Below are 19240 nucleotides of genomic sequence, written 5' to 3' on the forward strand. Positions count from 1 at the left end.
TCCCTATTCTTTCTTCTCCAAGTTCCTATCTTACACCATCACTCAAACACACGTGTGCATTCACTTTCATCCTTGTGCAAACAGTACTCTTTCAGTCACACACTTAGGTCTACTCTTAACTCTTCTGCTGAAGCTGCCTTTACTTACAGTAATGTCTTTTCATTGGCTCTGTGTCCCTGTTGTGTTAAACAGCATGCGTGTATTTGCTTTCTGCACACTAGGGCAGGTCTTAGCACATACCGTTACCCATCGCACTTCACTCCCCAGTTTTCCATCCAGCCATGTGAAAGTCAAAGCGAAACATGGATCTCCCCTAACTCTTGATTCTTATGAAGCATGTCCTTGCCACCAACATTGTTGGTCTTGAAATGTTTGTCCTCTTGGCAAGGCCTCGGGTGGAACTGAAGCTTTCTTGCCTCCCCAACTCTCTCACCTCCGTCACCTCCCTGCCCCGTAAAGCTGCCACAGTTTCTGTCTGTTCAGTGTAGGCCACATTTCTTAATAGAGAGATGCTCAGTAGTGCAGGGGCGCAAAGGAGCTCAATACGCTTCTGTTTTTGGTTTAGCTCAAAAATGTTTTTCCTGGCTCAACCCACCCATACTTAGGTCCTCTTACAACAAACTAAAAGGTCCTAATTGCCCCCAAGGGAAAGGTTTAGCCACAATGGACATGTGGTGGGACAAAAGCCCAGTACTCTTATCCCAGCACCCTCACCCCTCCCCAGATACAGGAGATGAACACGTCAGCAGTGTGTGTGTGTGTGTGTGTGCACTGTGGGTAGCACGACCACAGGTTTGACACTGTAAAACATTGAATATACAGTTTATTGACCTAGTAAGGCATGGTGCATGGTTGGGTAAAAATTTGGAATGTTTAAGAGTTTACAGCAAATCCAGTGTTTCCTGTTTCTTTTCACATCTGATTGAAGGTAAAGGGTCAGCCTAAATGTGTGCATCAAATTGTCTTGGTAAACGCAGTGACAGTAGCCTGCTGTCTTTCTGTAAGCCTGGAAAAGATGGGAAACAGATTCAGGTTACACCAAGGATACAGAAGGATGAATGAAAAATTACAGCTGAATTACACTGCAGCTGATAAGTCAGTGTAAAATCAGAACTGCAGCTGTTGAGACATGTCCAGCAGTGATTAGAAATACTTCCAAAGGTTTATTTAAGCCCACTAAGGTGGTCTTTACCTTACAGGGCAATGCAACAAGTGCCAGTGTGGTGCTATTTACTAAATGAACAAAATGCTAAGATTTAATTGCAACAACCGTTTGACCCAACTCTGGTCCCTATGCTCACCTCTCTCAAATCTCATGCCTGCTGAAACATGGAAAGTCCTCATTCATTTTAGCTCTCCATAAAGAAAATATTGTTGCACATGCAGTAGATGATCAGTCTTCGAATACCTTCTTGTGTGGTAAGTCATGGGCCATTTGAGTTGCACAGCACAGCTTAGCCACCTGACCTGAGTGCAGCCTGGAACCCTCATCACACTCAGGCTGTACTTTATTTCTCTGCTGCTCCACAACATTGATACGGAGGAATTCCTGGAAGGAGCCCTTGCTGACACAAGTTGGGTAAATAACCGACTGATCTGGATCCACAGGCATATATTATAGATGTATGCCAAATATCAACTAGTTTTTCCCCGCCTTTTTTGCTAAATCTACCTTTATGTGGGGTGAAATATTACATCTCTGACTTTGCTTCTGCTTCAGGATTTTAAGCTGGTCGATGTTTGCTCAGCCAGTGACAAGAAGAACACTTTATCCATATTACACTTCACTGCTGAGGGTGTTGTTGAATATATGGGCCAGTCCAATGCATCATTGCTCATAGGAAGACTATACTGTAATTATGATTAGACTTACATTGTTGCAACACAATTCTGAAGTCTCCCCTCTGCTCTGTACAATGATTATAGCTCATAGTTGCGCTGCTGGCTCACAGAGATGTGCATTATTGCTCACCCGTAAAAGTCCACTTAGTTTAACAGCGGCAGGAGAGCTTGGAGGACATGGCCAGTGAAACACCGGGCAGCGCCTTGTGTGGTCGGCTCAGAACTGGGGCTTTTGTTCACTTTTCATGAGTCCTCGGAGCCCGTTAACCCAGCATTCAAGGCCCCTCAGCCCCATGTTTCACGGCAGCAGTGACAGCCTAGCACTCTAGCTCTCTTTGCCTGTACTCTCTACCTTAACTAGCCACTGGTGAGTATGTAATTATGTTTTAAATTATGAATGCATGCATGTGTGCACGTGTGTCATTTCATGAAGAATGATCATATGAGAAGATGAGCTGTGATCAATGAGCTGTCGACAGGACACTTCTGACCTAGTGGAAAGCGAGTCCCCTGACAGTCCCAGCCAGTTTTAGGCCACCGGGGCAGGGGCGCCGCCGCACAAAGAGTTCTCTGTCTCTGTCAGGATTCCCCTGAGCACTCCTGCATGGGCCCCGCTCACGTTAACAACATGCATCTACAAACAGCACTCCATCTGTCTGTACTCACTCAGAAAAGTCATGAAAATATTAACTTCCCTTCAAAGTTTAATATCCTGATTATTATTTCTAATTATTCCACTGCACGTTTAGATCTACTTCTACAGAGACATTAACAGCAGTACACAACTGGCTAAAGATCACTTCAATATTGTGAAACTATACTGCTGCTGCAATTTTCCTCTACTGGGACTGTTAAAGCCAAAGTAATACTACAGTAATTTTCAGTTTTAGGCACTTTTGCATTAAATACTGTCAGAAAAATAACATGCCTACTGTAAACTGTAAATATCTACACTGTTAAGGCTTAATGAAATGTGCAAGAGTACTGTTTGCATAGTTGCTTTTGAAAAAAACAAGTGAAAAATACTTGCATTTACATTGTTTTCCATATTTTTAATACAAGCAGAGACCAGTCATACCCTTGATAATTCAAAACCTTCAGTTTCATGAGGCCTCTCGAAGTCATGTAAATCAGTTGGACCCAATCATTTAATGCTTCACATAAATTCCACTTGTCATTTTTTTTATTGCCCACTTTTGCTGTGAAAGGCAAATTAATGTCTGATTCAGTCTGACACACAGAATGATTCATTATACTTTTACAGACTTTAAGTTTGTCAAGGTCTCCCTGTAAATTTAACAGTAAATAAAGTCATTTGAAGTTAATTTTACTTGTTCGCTATCAGACCTGCTGCTTTTCAGACTCCTGCAGTTTAATATTAACTTGGGTGATAAAGTGTCCCATGTGTCCATCAACTAATTTTTTTGTAGCATCTTGTGCTTTACCAGCACAGACATCAGGACACATGTTAGTGCTTTAAGCTCAGGGGAAATACAAAGGTGGTGCTAGTGTGCTGCCAGTTAGCGTTGGGTTTGGATAGCTTGTTTGGGGTGTTTGGATCCATTGCCCCATCAGTAAAACACGCAGATTTTTTTTTAAGCTCCAACAATTAGTAATTAGTAATTTATGCCTATGAGTAACCAGGATTATTTAAAATGTATGAGCCCTTTTTTCTGCTTCAGAAAAGCAGAACATAAGGACAGTGTCACCGGTGACACTGTCCTTATGTTATTTAAACGGTAAAGCAGAGTGTAGCAGCAGAATCTCACAAAAACCCGATTGAAAGTCAGAGCTGCAGAATAGTTCTGGGATTTTGAACTTAGTGGTGCACAGTGAACAATTTGCTCAGAAAGTTGTGAGCCATTTCATTAGGAGTTGGACTTGGTTTGATAATACTCACCATCATTATGCAGTCTGAATTGGTTCATGGTTGTCATTGAGGGGAAACAGAAGCAAACCCTCTTTATAGGATCTTAACGGCACAGTGTGAGGTAATGCTGGAAGTGATAGGTTCTCCCCTGGGATTGATTAGGCTCAACCCTGTAACTTTCACTTAATGGGATATGACCCCTCAGAGCCCCGAGTCTCCGACAACACACACGCCTGACCATTACTACCACACACAGTTCACACATTCCTCCCTCAGTCCTCACACTCCCCACTGCACCAACTGCTGTTTAGTTTAAAATGAGGCTGCCGACAATTAACTATGTGACATCAAGGTTATTCTCTGGCTGTTGCCTGCTGGGTAAACTGTTCCAATTGGTCCCCAGCAGCTGACTCAGTAGAACAGTAAGCAGGTCTCTGTTATCACAGCATGGTTTTAAAAAGCCCGCTGAGGATCACACCATGCAGTCTAGGGTTTCACCAACTCCACCAACCAACCAAACTATTAGCTTACTGCTTTGCCTTGGAAACATGTGAAGTCTGTTATCCACATTTGTCCAGTTACTGCATCAGTAAATATAACAAAATTACATGAAAATGCTAAGTTCACTGTCAACAGCATTTTGGTTCTGGCATGGATTTTCTCCCTTTAAAACGAGAATGTGTAACTTCTTAAAGAAGAAATAACATAAATCATGAAACTTTGTATTTATCAATAAAACCAGTAACTTATGGCAGCTAATGTTAGCAAACGTCAAGTAAATATTGCCCTTATGAACATTTTGCTGTCTTTTCTGTGCTAATGTTAGACTATATTTTAGCATTAGCATTATCCTACAATTGTCACTTTTTCTTGTTTAGAAAAAGTAATGAAATAGGTCTACTAAGGTCTGTTGTAAAGCCAACAAACTGACTCTGTAATGTCATTTCAATATCTAAACTCTATATAGCAATATATAATGCCTGCATATAGCTAGTATGAGCTTGCATTAGCCACTGATGCTAATAATACCAGACAAATAGGGGTTTTCCATGGTAGGAACCCACCGAAACGTCGAATCGTGTGACATTTGTCACAGGTTCTGCATTCGTTTCCACTGCCCTCCGCCTGCTTTGGATGTGTGTTTTGGGAGGTAACTTTCAAAAAAGGTATTATTTCTTCCCTTTCTCTCTTCCCTTACATACAGATTTTTCAAAATCAGAATAAGGCCTTTCCAGGTTTCTGAAACCAGAATATGTTGTAGCATGTTACATCCGCAGAACATAATTGGGACACTCCAAACAAATGATCATAACCAGGATACTTGTGTGTAAGTTACTTTGTCCAGTAAAGATAATGTTAATTTATTATGTTTTTTCAGTCCTTGGTAGTTGGTGCATCTTTTTTCAGGGTAGGTAAAATAGCAAGGGTTTTGGTTTGAAAGCATGCTCCAGACAGATCAGGCCAACCAAAATCCAAGCTCCTTACTAATTTCAAGTTTTTAGTGACATAAAGCCTCTCCAAGTCTGTCTGGTTTCAGCATAATCAGGTCTGCCAGTGAGAGGATTCTTTCCATGAAGGAGCTAAGCTGACATCCCCACAGGCACTAACTTGTGGAGAGGAACATTCATATTTTCTTCTCATTTGGTTGTGTTCCCATTTATGTAATAGGTCACCACAATAACAAATGGATTATTTACGGTAAAAGCCTAATTTATCCACCAGATATTAATCTCCCTTCCCCTGCTGTCTTGTGATTCACCGCAACGACAAGCAGAGCTTTTAAATAAACACTGACGGTGACCAGAGCGATGGAGGGCCATCGCTCATGGTGAATGATGATCCCCTCGACTGTCTTTATGCACTCAAAGGCCTAAACAGTTTATTTCGTGTTTGCAGTCAATGGAGGGAAACCAGATCATCGGAGGAAGATTGTTTTGACCTGATAAGTAGAAATGAGTACATTAGGGAGAAAAATGGAGCAAAACACTAAAACTGTGGGATTAGTCTTGTATTCACTCTACACAGACAGATGCCACATGCTGCAAAACTCCTGTGTGAGAATGTCCTGTAGGCCCACTGACAGACCTGTCCTTTTATGCATAGTGGTTGACAAAATAATGTCACAACAATGTACATTTAGTAGCTGAAACTTGCAGTCATACCAGATGATCGTCCTCAGCAGAGTTTGCACACTTTTTACTAAATTATAGATGAAAAAAGATATTGGCACTCTAGGGGTAAGGTTCTCAGTCTAGAGTTCCACAACAACTGGTCCAAGTCCATCTGATTTGATCAAAAAGTCTAGATGGACCTTCTCTTAAGACTATGTTGTCAACTGCTTTTTTCGGTCTGAGCTTTAAACCTTATTATTATAGAATTTGGGCTGCAGCTATTGATTATTTTCATTATTGATATTTCTGCTGATTGTCACAAAATGTAAAAGGCACCCTCAAGATATCCGATTTAAAATAATATACAACAAAGAAAAGGAGCAAATTCTCACATTTGAGAAACTGAACTGAATATTTAGTATTTTTGAAAATGTGCTGAAACAATGAACAGATAATCAAAATAGGTGGCAATTAATTGTATGTCAATCACCTAATCAATTAACTAACTGGTTATTTCAGCTCTAATTAGAATCTATAATTTTCTTCCCTTTAACATAGAATCTGAAGATGACTGACAGATGTGCCTGCTTTTTTTTTTTTTTTTTTTTTTACCGTTTTTTTTTTTTTTATTTTACCGTTTTATTTTTTTTTTGCTGCCTAGTTCTGACACTGTGCCCACAAGCAGGATTCAAAACCTCACTCTATTGTGCACTTTTATCACTTATAATGTAATATAATGTGCCTTCATCAGCTCCTGAGCCACTATGTTAATGTTGGCTAATCTGACTGTGACCCATGATTGATAAACTTTCCCCAAGTGTGCAGGATCCAAAGGATTAACAGTGTTTACTCCTAGTAGCATGGTGGGTACCTCTGCTGTTAATGACTGGAATTAATAACCTGCTGACGCCTATGAGACAGCTGTGTTTATGTACACGCGGAGACATGACAGTCTGCCCTGGACATTGAGTAGTTGTAAAAGTGTCTGCCCCTGCCCAGAAAGGTTTGTGTTTATATGTCACTTATGATGATGATGATATTCGTTTTAGTCTAAAATGATTCTTTCAAAATGTCTTTTCTGTGGATTGGCCTTTAACATTTTTGGGTCATGTGACTTACTGAGGTATTAATACCACTAGATTAGTGCAGTGTTTACATTTCTTCCTCTCTATGTACAGTATCTGCTCTCTCTTTCTCTGCTTGTGGCTTTATCCCCCTCCCTCCCTCTCTCTCTCTCTCTCACACACACACACACACACACACACACACACACACACACTACAGGCCATGAGAACGGGGTAAATCCTTGACAACTTGAAACCTCACACAAAGAGCAAAACTCGGGGGGACAAGAGAAATGCAACACCGTACAGTAGCCTAACCTCCTCCAGCTAACATAGACATGTATGCACCAGATACCGGGTGTGGCTGCCTTTCCGTACAAAGCCAGAAATAAAGAGCGAAGCTTTTGCTTTCAGCAACAAGACCCCCAGGTGACCTTCCTTATTGACCCCAGCATGACCCCATAGTCAGGAAAAAGAAGCAAAGCACCCGGAATCGCTGCACAGGAGTCAAATGCACAGGGTGTGATTACAATAGCCAACAAGGAAGGCGCTGTCATTGTGTGCTGACAGTAAATCAGTATGAAGCTGACAGTCTGAGTTCTTGAGCCTGTGTGCCCACCTTAAAGGCCAGCACACTCATAAGTCAAACACATTTCTCTATCCACGCTCTCACTTTGAGCGTAGCCTGAAGACTTTGGTCATCCGTGTACTGTTTCTTAAATATTTCTCCACAGCTGGGCTGGTTTGTCTGTTTCGGGTCAAATACAGGTTCATGGTTGTGAGGTGCAACTGTACTAGGCTTACACCAAGAAGTGTGTCACGCCAAGCTTTAATAGCAGCTGGTATTGAAAACTGTGGCCTACTGAGCTCACATTTCCACTCTCAAACCCCCTGAAATGACTGCCTCCATAAATTAAAAGTATAATCATTGGCCACTGCAGCTTGGTTTGAAAGCAAGATAACAACTGAATTACACTTTGTTTTCAAGCACCCTTGTGTGCACCATCCCTGTACACTAGACAGACCCCCTTCCATCTTAACTCAATTCTAAACAGTTATCTTTTCTGTTTACTCTGCTATGTGACCGCCATTTAAATCCTTTGTAAGTTACATGTTACATTGCGTTTCATCCACAGTCGACATGGAGCACATGAGGACAGTGAAGGCTGACAAACACCAGCGCTTCTGCCAAGAGAACAGCCTTATCAGTCAGTTTGTCTCAGCCAAGACAGGAGACTCGGTCAGTACCAGCTGATTCAGTAAGCTACAATAACAAATATGGAGTACAGAGTGACTCTGATACTAATACCTTGTCCTACTTTTGTTTTCATTGCTCTCCACAGGTGTACCTTTGTTTCCAGAGAGTGGCTGCTGAGATTCTTGGTGTAAAGCTAAACAAAGCAGAAATAGAGCAGTCCCAGGTGACTCATAATGTGATCATGGTCTTTCTCACAAATTTAAGTATTTTTATGCAGTTGCCTTTAATGCCGCATTATAAACAGCTTATTTTCTCCTAACTGGGAACAGATCAGTTTTTAAATTTATAATGGCTTAATAAAACTGTGAAACTAGCTGATGATTTTATTGGGTTCCTCTCACCTAGCGTTATTTGTAACATTATACCTGAACTTAATGGAGGTCGCAGTGAGTGTGTTAGGTCAGTGGAGGTCACCACACACTGTAAGGGACCTTTCTGTGTAAATAGGAGTTTGTTACGTCTGCCCCCTGTGATGGTTTACCTGCCAGTGATGCTGCCCATCTGTAAATAGACCCACACTGACCACATTAACGCATGAAGTCAGAGGTTAAAGGTATGCAGTCCGAGGGGTGAGGAGGTTAGGGTTGGCTGTCTGATTTATTTGGTTTATCTCCCACCGTTTTGGGCCAAAACTGTCTCAGCTTGCCAGCCAGACCAAGGTGCCCTGCTGCAGGATTTACAAGGTCACCTCCCCCACAAGCATTAATCCTGTGTCTGATATGACCAGTTGGAGCCACATTGGCTGGGAAGTGGTTGATGAGCCTGGGGGCTACGGAAAGGTCAGGACCAACAGAGAAGGGAGAGCATGTAGGGGAAGGACTGGCCAAATTCTCAAGCCCTTCTCCCATCACCAGCACTGCTGGTGACAAACTAAAAGTGATCATTGACTAATGAAGCTGTTCTTCCCCTCCATGTGATAGCGCTGTCAATAAAGCAAAGTGGTCTAATCCAGGCTTATCAAGCAGGGCGAGTGGTTTGATCCAATTTGTTCTTCAAGAAGAAAGGTTGAGACCAGTAGACAAACACAACATTGTGTTTTTCATAATTTGTATGTAGATAAAATCTTGTGCAGTTTACTACTGTTATCACAGTAAGATAAACTGAGGGCCATGGCTCTTACTGAAGAATGGAAGAAAACGTTTATTATGCACCAGTCAAAGTATCTAACGGACACCACAACACATCTGATACCTCATGTAATACAGCTAATATATGAGATAATACAAATAATAATGTATTACATTATTAGCATACAATACACTAGCGTACAACATCCTATACATTTGTAATATGTGATCAACTGTCATGTTATTCTCATGATTGTGGAAGAGGCTTAATTACTTTCCTATCCTCATCAATAGATTTGTATCAACACTGTTTCCACAAAAAATACATGTTTAATGAAACCTCAAAAGTATGACAGGGTTCTAACCTTAAATAAGGACATTTTAACAAATTTGAATGTCTATTGGTTTGGTCTGCAACTACAACCAAGTATTAATTCTGTTATAGATTTTTTTTTTTTTTAATCAGTCGTTTGGTTTATAAAATGTCAGAAGATAGTTTTTTAAAAAAAACCCTCACATTTCCAGATCAACAGTGATATTTTCAAGTGTTTTCGCAGCAGATATTCGGTTTAAAATTATGAAAAACACAGTAAAGCAGCACGATTCTCAAATTTAGTTGCAGATTAAACATCTGTTTGATCAGTTAGTATGGTATACAGAACTCTATTTTAGATCTGTCAGTTTTCTACCTAAAAACACTATAAAATTTGATACAATCGGCAGAAAGACAATATAGTTTTATGTTGTGGAAGGAATGAGTCATGGATACAGAGATGAGGTTTTGAGCAGGCCGTGGCTCTTGGTCTCGCCGTGGGGCCAGAAAGGCCTCATTATCATCTGTCAGGTTTAGGGAGCTGAACATGGGGGTCATAACCCCTGACAGTATTATATCTGCATGGCAGCCCTCTCCGTCATGGTCCTCTGTCTGTTGGATCAGATAGCGAGGCCACGGATCACTCACTGACTCTGACACCAGGCTTCGTCAGCTCGTTAATCAGACCACGCACCAGGGTCTGGTAGTTAGCCATGTGGTCAGTAGCCTGGGTGGCAGTGCGGCAGAGTTCAGCAGTCTGTTGCACCATTAAGATCAAATGAGGGCTAATCTTTCTTCCGCAGACCAAAATTCTACTGTTGCCCTAACAGAAAGTTGTAGCTCTAGGTTACATATAACTTAAAAATAAACATTTCCACAGTTTTAGACATCACACCTTGGTCAGAAAAAGTGGGTGACAAATGCTGCATGGTTTGGCAACAAAAAATATAATCCCCTATTATAAACCAAACCCCAAATCAGGAAAAGTTGGGACGTATGTAAAATCAAAATTCAAACTGAAAATAGTGATTTGTAAATCATCCGAGTCCTGTATTACATTGAAAACAATACAAATGATTTGCCAAACAATTGATAATCAATTAGTTGTAACAGAACAGGCTATTGATCATGAAAATAGTCATTAGTGGAAAACCTTGATTTACAGTGTTTTCTCAAGCCTAAAGCACTTTGTGTTTTTTGTGAGGCACAGATTGTTGCTTAATTTTTACATTGCTGTGAAGCTTCCATTTTTGTCTGCTGTTTACATTTCTTCTCATCTCTCACACTCAATGAGCCTGTCTCGATTTCATCTTGGTCTCCATTCTTCTCAGTCTTATCATCCTCTACCACATCTGTCTTTTTTCTTTGTTTGTCCCTTTGCTTTCCTCCATCTGTCCACTGATATGTGTCGAACCTGCTCAGAGGATCGTGAAGGCAGAGCTGGTGGACTACCCACAGGATGAAGGCCCATTTAGACAAGAGAACAACCAGCAAAGCAAAATATGTTCTGTTCAATAGTTGGAAGTATGTCTCCACAATTACATAGATGTATTTCAGTAGATGTGTTTTATATCTGTTAGAGTAGAAAGTGGTGATTTAGATTAGAGCTGTGGAAAAAGTAGAGAAACCTATCCTACTCCCACCCTCGCTGTTGTAATGTTATTATACAAGCCCCTCTCAGACATGGTAGCTGTGAATTTGCAGGCTACATGTAGCAGTTGCTTTTCTGGCACTTACTGTATAGAGCTGCTGCATGTGAAATTTAAAGAAAGGCTTTGTTCAACCACAGTAGGACCCAGACAGGTTCAGCCATAATCTTCACACGATACCTACCATCACACTCCATTTAGTATTTATCTTGTCAGTAATTTCTTACTCTGCATGGAGGATGAGCAGGTCTTTGATTTCCATGTCGGGCCAATTTTCAGCCATTCGGCATTAGCTCACATTGCTGTACCAGTTCTTTTCATATTTGTGCCCAAATTTCAGTGGCGGTCAAGTGAGCTAGAGAGCGAATGAAGAGAGGGAGCGGGTTCGTGTGCCCTCACTGGGAGTTTCACTACTTCACACATGTAGCCAGTGAGAACGTGGCCGGATGTTTGCCTAGGTCAGACAAGGTAAAGTTGCAGGTAACTACATGACGTGGGGCTTTGTTAAGACATGGTGCCTAGACATAAAATAGAATGCACATTTCTGGCTAGGTGTGCATGTCTGAAAGGGGCTTATACAGAGTTGACTGTATTGTGCTAAGCCATTTTAGGAATCCAAGCTTTGTGTTTTTCAGTGAGTTGGTTGAGGCGAGAAAAACCTTCAGGATGGAAACAGTTAAGACTCCAGTGTGACTTACCGCTACCTCTCAACTAGATTCTGAGCAATGTAAAAAGAGGCAGAGCTTTTGGAAACAAGCTTTCTTGGGGAGAGTTACACTGTTCTCATATCTGTCTGTTAAATAGAAGCCACAGCCAGGAGATAGTTAGCTTAGCATAAATATTTGCTGCAGTCTGCGCTATTTGCCTGACAAAGTCACAGTAATGACACGTTGGTGCACCCAGCCAAGAAGTTATCCATCAAATTACTCCCTTTAAAAGAGCAACTGACTGTACTCTTTCTATACTGTGGCTTTAATAGACTGTAGATAAAGATCTAGGATGTGACAGCTCCCAGAAGTGAAGCCAGTTTGATCACCCCCGGTGGCTGGTGGCAGTACAGTTCCTAAACCCAGTGTTAGCGGATGAGGCGTGAGCCAAAGTACAAAGGAGATTTCTGTCATTTTAGGTAGATATTATCACACTGATTTGAGTACAAGCAGTAATTTTTCTGAAAACCTTATAACTAAAGTTATTTATATAAAGTGCATGATTTATGTATGATTTGACAGCTTTGACTGGTAGCCTGATACTGTGGCACCACCACCTTAGGTACTTCTAATGTAAACAGATTATTTATAACTGTTGCTGTTCACAATAAAAGCTGTCTGTTGAACTGTAGGATGCTTTCATTGTGAAGAAGTTCTAAGAAATGCAATATGTTTGTCACAAAGTAAGCAGAGCTTCATTAGCGGTACCATTTTTCAATAAAAACAGACAGAAACAGACACACATGGTTATATTCTGATCAGAGGATCACTTTTAAATATTGCAGGGAGGAATAGTATCAATGGTAACAGCTGCTCCTGCTTTTGGTTTATGACTAGCACACCTCCAACACATCATCAAGGTAAACAACGTTACCTTGCTAGATGGTACAGTGGACAAATAGTCACAACATGCCTGTTTGTATCGACTGTTATGCAAAGTTAGTCTAACTAGCTGGTGGCTGTGCCTTCATATTTACTGTACAGACATGACATACTGTATATCACTCCTCTCATCTAACTCTCACCAAACCAAAAAGCAAACAATTGCATTCCCAAAGACGTCTTTCTTTAAAGTGGGTTTGTTTTTTTGACAGTGATTATTACTTAGGTTTTAGTTTGGAGTAGGTTTGGCTTTATCTTATTGTAATGAACTGTTAACCTCATAATATATCCTCACTCTCTAGAACCCTTTGTAAAGCTGTCAAATATATCTGTAACCTCAGTGAAGGTCACTGAAGCCTTTTTGTTTTTTTATTCAGTTATTTTGCATGTCACTCTATGATGACTGTGTTCATATTGTTGTGGCAGCATTTTAATTATGTTTGTGTCTGTGTTTGCATCTTTTCAGCGTGTTGTGAAAGCAGACATTGTGAACTACAGTCAGGACACTGTGGCCAGGACAGTCAACCCCCCTCGCAGCTCCATGTGTGTGGTGCAGTGATTCCTCCAACACCCACACACACTGAAAGCTGTATAGTTGTCTTCAGTCAGTATTTCTCTTTCAGGATTTTGGGGTGACTGGATGAGATGTGTTCAGAGTGCGTTCTCTGTATTTGTGTGTGCCAGCTGTAGGGGTGCGATGAAGAACAGACTGTGTGGTTTAGAGACCCTGGCTTGTAGTTCAGATATTTGGCAGGAACGATTTCTTGGGTGGTTTACCAAAGAGGAAATGAGACCTCAGTTTTTCCAAGTTTACAAGCAGCTATAATTTTATTTCTATGATTTACCTTAAACATATATACTGTATATATTAAAAAAATACATTATAAAAAGCGATTACTTGATTTATGTATCACCTTGTATTACCTGGTTGGTTAAAGGAGAAAGGCAACTGCTGTGACCAGTCAGTCTGATAATTTAACATATTTTTATACATACACACACACACACACACACACACACACACACACACACATATATCTTTCTCTGCCATTGTTATTGGGGGCATTTATTTCACTGATAAATCATTGATTAGGTATGTACTAAACCCAACACCATCAACACCTACTCAAGGTACCTCTGTCTCTACAACTGCTAAGTGGATTCATGCTATGAATTACTGGGACAGTGACTGGGAGGTGAACCCAAATGCTCTCTGGCACATTTAGATATTCTTTAACTATATCTGTGGTGCTCATCAGTTTAACAGATGGGCAAAGAGGTATTAAAAGGCTGTAGAAAACTGAAATAAATCAATTTGGAAATTTGGGGCTTGCACTAGGAGTCCTGTGACATGGATGGTGTACTGTTATTTTACATACAAATATTTCAGTTTTGCCATCTATATTTATTCTTCAAAATATTTCCAGTTAATTTGAATCTGTCAAATACTATATCTATTCTCCAGATGTTTCTTGTTAATTCTGCGTTACATTTTAAAAATGATTTGACATCCCTTGGTCCGTTCTGATTGAGGACAATGGAGCTGCTGTGTTGATAAAGCTAGATGAAGTACCTGACTGTCAAGCTGAGTGAAATTGGGCAACATTTTACACAACCTTATTCAACTGTCCATTATAGAACAGATGTTTTCATTGAAGAATGGCTGTGACACATTAAATGTTTCATAGAGCTTAATTCTGACCACATTTTAGCCTGTTTTACAGTTTGTGTATTGTTAGAGATGAATGAAATTTTGTACATTTAACCAGTTTTGCCCATATAGTTTCTACATGACAGATAATGTTGGCATGATGAGACTTAATGTGATGTCCACAGACTGAAATATCATCATATGTGTAAACTGTGATGTACATTCCACTTCAAAGCTCCTTTCACTGATTTGGAAATCTGAACACATCCTGTAAATCCTGATCATGTAAGCAAAATGTACGCTTAAACAAAAAGTAAGAATGTGCGGTTTAAAGTGAATGTTTAGTTGATGTCATACAGCGATGCCGTTTCGAGTTTTTAAATAAAAATGCTAGTCATGATTTGTGCATCTGTTTTTCAGTTGCAGTTGTTTATGATATTCTTTGTGGATTTATGCCCATGAAGTAAAATATCTGCAGGTCTTAAAAAGTCTTTAAAAGCACTGAAGGTTGTTTCCTCAATAAAGGCCTTAGAAGGTATTCAAGCATTTTAGATTTAATTTATGCAAGTAATTACAAATGTTTTTGTATTCAGTTGCAGAGAAAACGGCAGAGACATGTTATACCTAGAGTCCATTCTGCACACAGAGGCCCATTCAGTACCTTTTTATGGAGTCAAGTGCCATTTACTGTTTTGATTCCAGCAAGCTACAAACTTATCAGTGCCAGTTTTCAAGTTATACTCAAAAGATAGATTTTCAGTGGACTGTTCCTTTATCTGGGGATAGTAGGTAGTAGCCCACTGCCTCAAAGGACAAGTTTCCATTTTCACAAAAACCCAGTCATTAATCCATCCATCTGTTTCATCCATTTTCTGGCAATATGTGGACAAAGGATTGATTTAAAAAAAAAATCAGCATATTAATCAGTAATGAAAGTAATTGTTAGCTGCAGGCCTAAATTTAATTCAGTGTGGTCTTAAAATGTATTTTGAGGAACCCTGCAGATATCCTGACTTAGCAAATGATGTTCGTTTGAACAGTATAGTTTTACTAAAATACGAGCTCTGCTAATGTGTGCAGCCTTTCTCATTACTCAGCCTTTGTTAACTTGTTACCACATTTGGGCCTTGGTGTCACTGTAATTTTTCACTCCACAATGATAACATAAACCAACAGAAACAGGCCCTGGAGGTGCTCATATGAGCAGCAGATGATGGGAACTGGTGTATAGCCGACGAGGGCATTACAGATTAAGGATACATGTGTTGAAACTTAAGCATAAGGACTGAAACTTGACCACCCCAGAGATCTGCCACCTGGTCTTTGTTCAGTAAATCTTCACTGAAACAGCCCCTAAATCCATTCTGGACAGATGATACAAACGACTTTTTAAATGGTTGTAAGCTGTATGAATTAATCACTTAAAAAGTCTAGGGTTTAGCCTATTTTGCTGATTCAATGTCACTGAAACCAGTGGTATATTTTGAAGGATTAAACACATTCAAAACCACAGAGACTGACAAAATAAAGACTGTAAAATCTTTTCAACGTGCCTGTGTGTCTTTTGCAGAGGTGCTACAAACAACACACTGAGACTTAAGGCCGACTTGAGGCAGCCCAGCTGAGGCCATTCCAGCACATGTGCATTGTTTCGCTTGAGTGCATGTCTTAGGAACTGTCTCTGCTGAATTTTTGTCAAGAGCTGTCACCAACAATGACAGGCGAGACTTACCCTTGGCTTTGCTGCTGTTTAGACAGGTGCTTTTGCAAAGATAACAACTGCAGCCCATTTCCAGCTTAGACATTCACAACAGCAGAGTTCTCCTAAAGACAGAAGAAAAGAATATCAGAGTTTGAACAATGCCTAGGGATGCCTGGCACTCATAGTTGTCAGTTTGCATCAAAATGAATTTGCCTTTTGCTTCCTCAGTAGCACTGTGTGAATCACTTTGTGTGTTAGTTGGTTTTGGTGTTTGCTCACTCTCCATTTAGGTATACACACCTAAGATGCAGACGTAAACAGACCAACTGTACGATGTATTTGTTGATATTAGTTAACCGCTGTGACACGTTAAATTTGCTCACTACTTTGTGATCTCAGAATAAGTTCTGCTCCACCATGAAACCAAAACACTTCATCCCTCTGGAGGTCGTTGCCTCTTCTGAGCTTTCAGTCTGTGTTTACTTGAATTCAGTGGGCACAAGTGCCGCTTTTCTTGAAATTTTCTTTCCTCTTTCTCCCAGTCTGTGTTTCTCATTGCTAAAATTCTGCAATGACAGTCTCAAAAAAACCACATACGACAAGCTGGTAAGAGGGCAATAGTTGTGGGCTGTGCTTTTACTTTTTTAGTGCGGGCAGAGTGGAGCCAACACCCTCATGATTACCCACTCACCCTCTTCCGTTTTCCACCTGTGCAGAGTGCCAGACCCACAGTGTGGAATAGGCAGGACTGAATCAACCCCTCTGATGAGCTCCAGTCTCCCCAGTCCCTACACTGGCTTCTATTCTCTGTCTGCGCTGGGCCAGAGCTGGCATCTATTTATTCAGAGCCCTGAGGTGAGCCAGCAGTGTTTAGTTCCCAGGGTACTTCAGAGGATTGCTCTTCTGTGCTGTCTGTGGGTGTCCTTATGCGTGTATGTGTATTAGTAGATTGTGATCTGAGAACTCCGCTCGTCTCATTTACACACTGCAGCTCATGCAGACAAATGGGACTGTCCTAGTAGATGCCATGTGTCTGCTCCATCTGAAAGACACATGATTTATTTTAGGGGCAAGGATGTGGCCATTCAGAGGGGTCATATTTATAGTCCGTTGGTCTGGTGAGAAGACCTGCCAGTAAAAGCACAGAATATGAAAACGAGGCATGGGTACAGAAAACTCCAAGTCTCTCTTGCTTTAGAGGCTATGGATTAATGCTATTTTCAGTGGGCTGTAATGAATAGCAGTCAACACTGAAAAGCTCTTGTATCATATTTTAGATACAGAGAAAAACAGAGAAATGAGAAAGCAACAACAAAACAAGGGGCCTCATAAGAAGGCATGTGATAATATTAAAGTATCAAAACACACAACAGGTGGTGTTTAAGGATTTGACACAGTGATGCAAATCTTCATTTAAAAAAAACGTCACACAATGAGAGTATCACATACTCCGTGCTTTAAGCTTGGAGGGCGGCTCTGAAACGTTTGTAGCTTGCTGTATTCACAACAGTTACAATGGATTCCAGTGGCGACCCAAAGTCAAGGCCTATAAACATCAAAACATCTGTAGAGATGTCTCAAACCAATCCCGCAGCACAATCCATATACTTAGCATGTTTCCAACAGTCATCTTGAACCAGTAAATCACAAGATATGTTGCTGCTGGTGAAGCATCAGAGGCAAAAGTGTAATGCAGAAGAAATGTGTTTAACCATGTCATGAAAAAACTAGTAGTGCTTGATTCAGCACGTTTGCCAACAAAGAAATATCATAAAGCTTCTCAGATGTGAAGATTTGCTGATAGTCCTAGACTTCTGTGATAGTAAACTTAAGGGGGATAGTTCCTAGGTTTTTTTGACACTAAAGAGTGAAACTGCATTTGGAGTCACAGTTAGATTCTGAGCTGGAAAAAAGAAGAAAATTGGCACTACTGGAAGTTTCGCGTTTGGTCTCATGCAATATTGTATTTTAATGCATTCCTGTTCAGGGACTTAAAATCAGGGAGGAGAGAATGGAAATTTATACAAATACCCTCAGCACCTGATCTACAACCACAGACTGATCGCTGCAGCAGAAGGCTTTGCGGCTGATATTTAATGTCTGGAGAAAGCAGGTCTAACATTTGCGGCACTGCTGTCAGCATGACAGCTGTCATTCGAGACTTTGTCAGTGTTAAGAACACATGTGAGGAAGGAGAGGGTGTGTTTTGAATGATTTTACTTTTTGAGAGCAGAGAGAACAGACCCTCTGTGAAATTTCCTGCTATGATTTTGAAATAAGAGCTGTGTATTTTTTTAAAACTATTGCCAATCACTACCATAAAAGTCCTGAGATTTAACACCCTGGCCTGTTTAAACTGTGGCAGTTTGAAATCCCCTACAACTCGAGCCCAGTCTTACTGAGATACTATGGCGCTGGCAGAATGGCTGCATGTGTGCACATTATAGTGAAAGGTTAGCGGCTGTTTCTGTCCTGAGGAGCAGATGATGAATGAACTTTGCCTTTTCAGAACTGATAATTGAGAACTCTTCTGACTTGCAGGCCTGTATAGAGCATGTGTTTGATAAAGGATCTGCTCCGTTGGAAGGAAACAATGATATCATCATGTAAAAATCCAACACCTGAGCACTTATCCTTCCTTTCAGCGCCTGAATCCAGGCTGTGCCATACTTCAACAAAGAGATGGTTACTGGGTGGGACCAGAGTTGGGTGTCACTACTTACTGCATCTGTTAGAAGATAAATATACATAAAGCACAGTGAAAAAATAAGGAGAGAGGCAGATTACATGGTCATTACTCAGCTCTGCTTCACTTGGTCTCTTTTTTCTTTGTGATTCCTCTCTCATTGTTCCCCAAAATACCTTGGATATAAAACCTGATACAAGAGCCATTCAGTTTTTTAAGTGCTATTCATTACAGCTTTCTGAAAATAGCATTTATCTAAAGATGACACTTTGAGGCTTTTCAAAGGACTACTTAGGAGATGCTGCAGCCTTAGAGACACTGAAAGTGTGAATATGGATGTAAACGTTCCACTGTGGCATTTTTTGAAGTGGGAAAGAATGAATCTGGGATTAAGTAAATGCCTCTGCGGAGAAAAAATGGTCAGAGCCAAAATGAATT

At 40.6% G+C, this 19240-nt stretch overlaps 1 protein-coding gene across 2 annotated transcripts in view; it reads left to right on the plus strand.

Moving 5' to 3' along the window:
* The window catches only part of rab28 (RAB28, member RAS oncogene family), a 28944-nt gene extending 13039 nt beyond the window's left edge, over nucleotides 1-15905 (plus strand). The window contains exons 5-8 of one of the 2 annotated variants that reach the window (XM_020624770.1): nucleotides 8024-8127; nucleotides 8231-8308; nucleotides 10948-11049; nucleotides 13230-13296. In XM_020624770.1, coding sequence (XP_020480426.1) covers nucleotides 8024-8127; nucleotides 8231-8308; nucleotides 10948-11043 — 278 coding nt within the window. In that variant the 3' untranslated portion in view covers nucleotides 11044-11049; nucleotides 13230-13296. Of the gene's footprint in view, nucleotides 1-8023; nucleotides 8128-8230; nucleotides 8309-10947; nucleotides 11050-13229 lie in introns of both variants that reach the window. The other variant, XM_020624771.1, reaches the window with a different exon arrangement.
* The last annotated feature ends 3335 nt before the right edge of the window (nucleotides 15906-19240 follow it).

This window comes from Monopterus albus, unplaced genomic scaffold (assembly GCF_001952655.1).
Source record: "Monopterus albus unplaced genomic scaffold, M_albus_1.0 scaffold337.1, whole genome shotgun sequence".
Lineage (NCBI taxonomy): Eukaryota > Metazoa > Chordata > Actinopteri > Synbranchiformes > Synbranchidae > Monopterus > Monopterus albus.